Source organism: Octodon degus, unplaced genomic scaffold, assembly GCF_000260255.1.
Source record: "Octodon degus isolate 3935 unplaced genomic scaffold, OctDeg1.0 scaffold00136, whole genome shotgun sequence".
Lineage (NCBI taxonomy): Eukaryota > Metazoa > Chordata > Mammalia > Rodentia > Octodontidae > Octodon > Octodon degus.
In genome coordinates this window covers 1,182,496-1,191,549 of record NW_004524712.1, presented here as the reverse complement: position 1 = coordinate 1,191,549, position 9,054 = coordinate 1,182,496, and the positions used below count along the sequence as shown (strand labels likewise).

Genomic DNA, 9,054 nt, shown 5'->3' with positions numbered 1-9,054 from the left:
TTAATTTTTGTTCTAAGATTTATAATATATCTTTGACTTACAATTTATTTAAAAGACATCATATGATGTCTTCTCCTAGTATTAGAAACTTTAAAAAGTATATTTCCATTTTCTGTTGACTTCATATTACTTCTTCCCTGTCTTTTATACACATACACACACATATATATGGAAAAAAAAGTGCATAACCCAACATAAGACTGGTACTGCTTCATAGGAATCTTCAAGACCTTTATTTTTTATTTATTTATTTATTTATTTTTTGGCGGAACCAGGGATTGAACTCAGATCCTTGCATTTGCCAGTCAAGCGCTTATCCTACTGAGCCATCTCCCTGGCCCCTTCAAGACCTTTAAATAACAGTTCATCTAATATATTTTATACAGCCCTGCATAACTATCATATTGAGAGCTCTTTATTGTTCATCCAGGAGCACACTGCAACTTCTCTTGCCTTTTGAATTATGCTTTTTATTCCTATATACTACTTCTGGAGGTATTAAAATATTTCAAGTTTGTATAACTAGAAAATCTTACTTTTAGTTTTCAAAGGTATGTTTCCTAAGTATAAAATTCAAAGAGGACAGATCTTTTCTTTCAGTCCTGTAATTAGTCTAGTTTCTTACACACTTGGTCCTTTTTTTCTTTCTAGGGTGGAGTAAGACGCTATTTAATTTTGTTCTTCCATAGCTAATATTTTTTATGTATATGCTTTAATGATTTTTTTTACAATAAGTTTGGATGATTTCATTTTTGTGTATCTTGGTATGATTTTAAATTTCTTGTGCAAAAGGTTCATTTTTCTTGGAAATGCAGTATTATAAGTTGAACTAAATTCAGAAATTTTAAATCTTTATTGCCTATTCCTTTCTACTTTGAAAATTCTATTATATGAATATAAGTTTCTTGGTTTTGACACAGTGAACAAAAAAATAAAAAAAATTTTAAAAAACCCCAACAAAGTAAATAAATGAATAAAAAATGAAATGCTGCTCTTTTTTGGCTGGAACCATGGAGGGTGTAGAAGAAAACCAAGGTTCCTGCTGTGCCAGAAATGCTTTAAAAAAAAAAAAGCGAAGACATTTTGCAGAGTTGAAGATAAAGCACCTGAGAAAGAAGTGTGCCCAGAAGATGCTTCACAAAGCAAGGAGGAAGCTCATCTATAAAAAAGCCAGGCACTAACATAAGGAGTATAGACAGATGTACAGCACTGAGATCCAAATGGCTAGGATGGCGAGAAAAGCTGGCAACTTCTGTGTCCCTGCAGAGCCCAAACTGGCATTTGTCATCCAGATCAGGGGTATCAATGGTGTGAGCCCAAAGGTTGCCAAGGTGTTACAGCTTCTTTGCCTTCACCAAATCCTCCTTGGTACCTTCTTTAAGCTCAACAAGGCTTCAATTAACATGTTGAGAATTGTGGAGCCATGCATTGCATGGGGTACCCAAACCTGAAGTCAGTGAATGAATATACAAGCATGGCTATGGCAAAATCAGTAAGAAGCAAATTGCCTTCATAGATAATTCATTGATTGCTCAATCTCTTGGTAGATACAGAATTCATCTGCATAGAGGATCTGATTCATGAGTTCTACTGTTTTTTTTTTCTCCTCGAATGCCTTCAGGGCACTCTTGGCCGGCTGAAGTGTTGTGAGGATGGAACTACAGCAACCTGAGGCTGACAGCTTTGTGGAAGCAGTCACTTAAAGAACTGAGCTAGGGTCAGGCCCCCTCTACTGTTTGAAAACGCTTCAAAGAGGCAAATAACTTCCTGTGGCCGATCAAGTTATCATCTCCTTGAGGTGGAATGAAGAAAAAGACCACCCATTTTGTAGAAGGTGGAGATGCTAGAAATAGGGAAGACCCGATCAACAGGTTTATTAGAAGGATGAACTAAGGTACCTACCATGGTGCTTTTATGATTTGGTCAGTCAATAAAGTATCTGTTTCCAAACTGAAAAAAATGCTACACCATTAAATGATATATCATTTCCTTTTAACTCCAGCTTTTGCTAACCACCAGAGACTTTCTGTCTCTATGAATTTCACTATTTTAGGGAACTCATTTGAGTGGAATTATGTAGTATCTGTCTTTTGTGACCGCCTGAGTCCATTTAACATAATATCGCCCTTTGTGACATAATTTCCTTCCTGTTAAAGCCTGAATACTCTTCTAAGTATATCCCACAGTTTAACCGTTCATTCATTGATGGACCCTTGGACTGCTTCCACTCCTTGCTATTGTGAAAAAATGCTACCATGAATGAGTGTATGAATACTGGTTTCAAATCTTACTTTCACTTCTTTTAGCTATATATATACCCTGAAGAGGGACTCTTAGGTCACTGGAGCTTCTTTTTAGTCCAGAAAATGTTCTAATATTTAATGGTAATAATGGTTGCACAACCCTGTGGATGCATTAAAATCACTGAACTATACACTTTAAAGGGGTGAACTGTTTATGCTATGGGAATCGCAACGCAATAGAGCACAAAGGTACAACTTTCAAGGTTGAATTAAGTACATAATTACTTCAAAGATTTTTGACTGCGCTAAATAAGCCAGTGAAATAAGAAGTGAATACTACCATGAGAGCAACCCGGCTCGGCGTTCTTTCTGCAGCTGCCTCGCTCAGGCACTTCTGGAGCCACGACCAAGGCAGCGCGTCCTCAGCCGCGCAACGACAGAGAGAAAACAGTGCCAGTGGACGACTTCGACTCATCGTGTTAGACTTTTTTACATTTTGCATCAGAAATAGTGTGAAAAACTAACACATTCACACCAACTCTCACAATTTTTATGTCATTTATTCTAGGCATGTCATTGACCAGGTTTTTTTAAATACAGAGAAACAGAGAATTTAATTCACTTTGACTTCAGGTTCACATTTTTTTTCCTGTATGTATTTGGTACAGGGTCTCCAGGGTCTCAGTATGTAGATCGGACTCGTAGTGATTCTCCTGTTTTCAGCCTCCCAAGCGCTGGGATTATGGGTGTGCGCCACCATAGTGTCAACTGCCAACTCAGCGTGCAGGGGGCTGGGGGGTGGGTACACAGCACGGCACGGCAGCCGCTGCGCTCTGCCTAAGCAGGCGCTTTAGTCCGCGGAGCTATCTGGCCAGCCCATGTTCACATTTTGAAATGTCACTCATAATTATTTTAAAATGAAGATATTCAAAAGATAGAGGGGTTATGTGACTTTTTGCAATAAAAAAATATAAACCTAAAATAAAAACTTATGTCCACTATCAATGAAGAAAGGAGTCAATAAATAAATTTAAAAAAAAAATCCAGGAGAGACAAAATTTTGAGAAGAAAATATGTATCATTGTTTTTTTGTTTTTTTTTTCTGGCAGAATCAGGGATTGAACTCAGGCCCCTGCACTAGCCAGGCAAATGCTTATTCCACTGAACCATCTCCCCAGCCCCCAGAAAACATGTATCAAATTCAGATTCTCCTCATCTTTAACTATTATACATAGCTAGAAAAGCTAATGGCAATATAGGTGGCCACTGGTGCTCAGAAAGCCATTTTATCACCTTCCCTTTTGCTTTATCTAAAGACGTTCAATAGTGTTAGGACTCAAGAATGCCAGGTTAGAAAGATGGTAGTGAGATCAGCTCACAGATTCCTCATGAGCTCATGTGATCAGAGCAAAACAAACTATAACAAACCTTACCTGTCTGATCAGTTTTAAAATAACAGACTATGATTCACAACAAAGAAGAAACAAGTTTTGGAAGTCAACTTTCAATCTTGGTCTCAAGGCAGAATTCTAATTACAGAGATAATTATGTGGACTAGCATTTTTTTTTTTTTCTAGCTAATACAGCTGATATGCTTTAACAGGTTTTCCTAAATAATTTCCCAGAGTTGATTTAAAAATGAACACTGAAGTACCAGTTGATTGAGCTGATTTCTGAAATCTCCTTACATGTTTTTCAAAATCCATCTGTGTGCAGAAGCAAAATTATGAATGGCGTTTCGAAGAGTTGAATGTCCCTCAGAGACATCAGAGGAACTGATGACTGAATACAGTGCTCGATTATATGCTGCAAAATAAAGGTGTCCACAGTGACAAATAAAGAGGAATTTTTGAGCCCCTCTTACCCACCTTCCCACTAGTACTATTTCTCTACCCAGAGTCCCATAGGCATTAACTTTAACCATCGAATAAATGGTTATTGAGTACTTAAATAGAAAACAGGCTCGAGAGGATAGACACAAAAAACAAACTGCAGTGTAATACTTGCCGACCAGAGGCATTTACAATGTGTCATCACAGAATCAAGTTAGAAATAAATGAATAACCTTCTAGAGGGGATTGAAAAGACTTCCAGAAGTAGTATCATCTAAGGTGGTCTGAAAAGATTAGGAAAAGTAAAGGCAGTGTGTGGTACTCAAAATAGCACACTGCTTAGAAATAGCAGGTAGAGGGTGGACTGCAGGTAGACAGAAAATATGCCATGTATTTTGTACTGTCACAGGGATTCCTAGAGATTTTAGAATAGGAGAATAAATGATCATATATGTGTTTTTAAAAATGTAACACACAGCCCTGATAAGAAACTCACTACTTAGATGACAGAGGCCCTGAATACAAGCACTGTACTGGCAGAATCTTTAATGTGTAGCAGAGTCGTACATAATCTTTATACTATACAAGTCAGTGTACTTAAGAGTGGGCAGGAAACACAAACATTAGTGACAATGGGAAGGACTTCATTTTATCTGACTAGGACTCCTGATAGAGGGCCACGTTTCCCTCAGTGTCTCCTGGTAGAAATGGCAGCCTGATATGAAGACACATGTAGCAGTCTGTACTAGATACCCACCATTAAGTACATGCACTGCAGAGGATTCAGACGGTCAGACCTCTACTTATACAGCTATACAAGGCAAACTGTGTGTCTCCAGTTAAAGGGAGACCTTAGAGTAGAAGAAGGGGAAAGTGTTTCCTCACCATAAATAAAGATAAAAGGTAGCAGAGTAGATCTCAAAAAGACATAAAAGTCACTATAATTATTTTCATCACTGCAGAGTTGTCTGGTAAAGGTGTTAGGATACTCTTTCATATACAGTAAGCACTCAATAAATAGCAGATCCCCATTATCAATATTTGTGTTTATATTGCTTTTTTTTTTAAAAAAAAAAAATTGCTATTAGGCCCCAACTATTCCTTCAAGAAACTTACCTCTATGGTTTTTATAGAAAATACAATTGTTGGCACAGGTATCAGGGTGAGCATCCCAAAAATCAGGACCACAAAAGCACAGTGGAGGCAAAGTGATATTATACAGCTTCATTTTCTCCTGGACCTGGGCACGTAAGGCTTCTACATATCTATAAAATACAGCAATGACGAGGCAAAGTGAAATTCTAGGAAAACAGTAAACGCGAGTCCTGATTTAACAACCTGCTTTAACTGTAAAAGCTATTTCATATCTTTGGACCTTGATCTCTCCTCTGTACATTGAGAAACAGCACTAGGAAAAATGCCATGCTATTTCAAGATACCTAGTGATGTTATATACCCTTGAGTGAGGAACAGTGTAAGAAACCCTTTTCAAGGAAATGAGAACATCAACTTCCTATTGAGATTCCTTAAGAGCCAGAACTTCATACAGAACCTTTAGCGTTACCTTGCATACTCTTTTTCCCTCCGTTGCTGCTTTTCTCTGGCACCTTCAAGTTGCAACTGGCCTAAACTGTCACTCATTTCCTGCTCTGAAAATGGTGCTTCATGGGAAGTCAGTCTTAGTATCCTCTGCTCTTCAATGTAATGTTGTTCTTTCTTTTTCTTAATTCTGAGAATAAAATCATAACATGATCAAGAATTTCATAAAGTTGTTAGTCAAAATTAGCTTCTGCATCCAAATACATCAAGAAATTCCCAGAAATAAGTGGGCTAAGAAATTAGTACCTGAGTATCTTCAAAAGTTCCTGCTGGCTAATTGGAATGTCCCCTGTGGTCATCTAAATCGCCTCTCAAAGTGGAATGGGAGTAAATTTTTTCTAAGTACCTTAACTCAAGAGTCAGGACTTGGGTTATGGCCAAAAATAGAGTAACAGGAACCAGATTTGCCCTCCCTCCCTGAAGAACCAAAGAAACTGAAAAAGTAATAAAGTAAATTGAACAAAATACAAGGAACAATGGTTTTCAAGACATTAGACAGGCCACGGAGATGGCTCAGTAGAAAAAGTACTTCCCTGGCAAGCACAAGGGCCTGAGTTCAATCCCCAATTCCTCAAAAAAAAAAAAAAAAAAAAAGACGTTAGACATCAGCCAACAGAAAATAATGGTTCCTGACAGATGTGAAACAAAGCCAGCCCTGGAGTTGCCAGACACACTGCCTTGAACGCTTCCAGGGAATGGCACAGGGCACAATTCCAATGCAGCCTGTGGACTCCCTGAGCTGTGGAGCTAGAGCTGAGTGCATAGAGAAGGGCAGTTACAGTTACTACACAGAATACCAAAAGGGAGTGAAAACCCCAGGAATGGACAGCTTCCTCCTGGTATAAAGCAAAGTACTGGCTGCTGCACATAGACGCAGGTCACGGAAATGACCTGAGCCCATGAAATAATGGCCAATGTACTAAGAGAACACTGCCTCGCATGTGTACAACACAGGAGATAGTGCCCGTTCCCTGCAGTCACGGACCAGAACCTCTGAAGCCACAAGGCAAAATAAACTTTTTCTCTTTGTAAGTTATTATCTTAGATATCTGCGATAGTAACAGAAAGCTAACTCATTCAGTAACCAACAAAGTAAAATTCATAATGTCTGACATCCAGTCCATGATTACTAGGCATACAAAGAGGCAGCAAAACAACTCAAAATGGAGCGATTCTTCAATCAAAAGAATTGACTAGACCTGACACTGCTGCTGTAGAATTAGGAAAGAAGAACAATAAAAGAATTATTAAAACTATATATTCTGCCAGGTAAGTGGTGGCACATGCCTATAATCCCAGAACTTTGAAAGGCTGAGGCAGGAGGGTTCCAAGTTTGAGCCCAGTCAGGAAGCCAAGTAGTAGACTTAGGGGGACCTTGGCTCAAACTAAAACATAAAGAGCTATGGCTGTAGCTCAGTTCAAAGACTGAGTTCAATCACTAATACGGGGGCGGGGGATACTGAAGTGAAACTTGTATAGATGAAAAATAAACTTCCTGAGATGAAAATACACTGAAATATATCACTGGTGTGAACCTATGGCACAAATGTTACTGTGTTTTTCTTTTAAGACAAAAGACACTAATGTATATTGCGTTGTTTTCTCTAAACTAAAACCTCAGTATACAGGTTTAATTGCAGTGTTGTCACTTTGGGATAAATAAACTGGGTTTGGGTTGCAGTTTGGGTACTTGGTATCTATAAGGGTCACCATCACTGCTATTTATAATTACCAGCTGATTACATGTTACAGAAGCAAGTGTGAAAACATACAGAGAAACTACCTAAATGAACCACGGGGGCAGGGGAATATAAAACCAGTCACACACACACACACACACACACACACACACACACACAGATCAGTTTAAAAACGGGTAGAACACTCACATAGGCATAGGCAAAGCACCAAAGATGACACACAAATTGGCCAATATGCATATAAAATCATGCTCAGCATCACTAATTACCAAGGCAATACAAACCAAACCTACAATAAAATGACACCTCATGCCTATCAAACATGAGTAACTGGAACCCTGATGAGATTATAAAGTGGTGTTTCACTCTCGAAAACCATATGGAGGTGGTTTTAAAACTTAAAACACAGCTACAAAATGATCCACAAATTAAATTTTGTGTACATATCCAAGAGAATTAAAGAATTAAAAAGATCTCACAAAAGACATCTGTACTTCTATTTTATAAAAGCACTAATTCATGGTAGCTAAGAGGTAGGAGCAACTTAAATACGCACTGACAAAAGAATAGATAAAATAAAATGTGGTCTACAGATACAGTGGGCTATCACAAGTCTTAAAAAAAGGAGAAAATCCTGTCAAATCCAACAACATGCACAAACCATAAAAATATTACACTAAGTAAGAAAAGCCAGTCACAAAAAGACAATGTGAGATGCCATTCAATATGAAGGCTTATGGTGGTAAAATTCATAGAAACAGAAAGTAGAATGTTGATGACCAGGAACAGTAGTCAGAACAAGAGCTGTTCAACAGGGTTGTGCTTCACATGTGTAAGCTCTAGAGAGCAGCTTCATCGCCACTTACATATGGCTAAGATGCGTAAGTTTTACCTTTAATAAATCTTTATTATTATCATTATTTGTTATCATATATAAATAACAACTCGGATTTGTAGTGATCCTCTCATTTTTAGTCTTCCCAGCGCTGGGATTACAGGCGTGCACCACCGTGCCCAGTCTTGATGACCTTTAATAAATCTTGAATTTAGTAGCTTTTAATAAAATTCATATGTACATTTATGTGACACAATTTTTTAAAAAGCACATAAGGGGCTAATGATTTGGCTCAGCAGTAGAACACTTGCGTAGCAAGCTGGAAGCCCTGGGTTCAGTCCTCAGCACCACACACAAAACAAATAAAAGGCACATAAGTAAATGAACAATAAAAAATGATTAAATAAGTCAGACATACAAAAGCTGAAAAACACTCATATCCAGTAGCTCCACAATTATAAGAAATGTTAAAAGCTATTCTTCCATGGCCGGGCAGATGGCTCAGTGGAATAAGCGCTTCCCTGCCAAGCACAAGGGTCTGAGTTCAATCCCCGGTTCCACAAAAAAAAAAAGCTATCCTTCCAGCAGAGGAAAATAATACTATAGTTTTATATATTTTTTTCTCAGTTGAATATCTTTAAGTAATAATTAACTGCTTAAACCAAAATAATAACATATTATGTATTTTTTGTAAATTACATGACACCACTATGAAGGACAATGGAAAAATGAAAATACATTATTATAGAGTCTTATACTATACATGAAATAATGATATAATTTGAAAGTAGAGGGGCTGGGGAGATGCCTCAGTGGAATAAGCGCTTCCCTGGCAAGTGCAAGGG

At 37.9% G+C, this 9,054-nt stretch overlaps 1 protein-coding gene across 5 annotated transcripts in view; it reads right to left on the bottom strand.

Annotated features, from left to right (window-relative positions):
- Positions 1-3,408: 3,408 nt before the first annotated feature.
- The window catches only part of Ccdc15 (coiled-coil domain containing 15), a 74,138-nt gene continuing 68,492 nt past the window's right edge, over positions 3,409-9,054 (bottom strand). For all 5 annotated transcript variants that reach the window (XM_023701545.1, XM_023701546.1, XM_023701547.1 and 2 more), the window contains 3 exons: positions 5,640-5,804; positions 5,192-5,340; positions 3,409-4,049 (listed from right to left, as the gene is read on the bottom strand). In XM_023701545.1, coding sequence (XP_023557313.1) covers positions 3,928-4,049; positions 5,192-5,340; positions 5,640-5,804 — 436 coding nt within the window. In that variant the 3' untranslated portion in view covers positions 3,409-3,927. The remainder of the gene's footprint in view (positions 4,050-5,191; positions 5,341-5,639; positions 5,805-9,054) is intronic.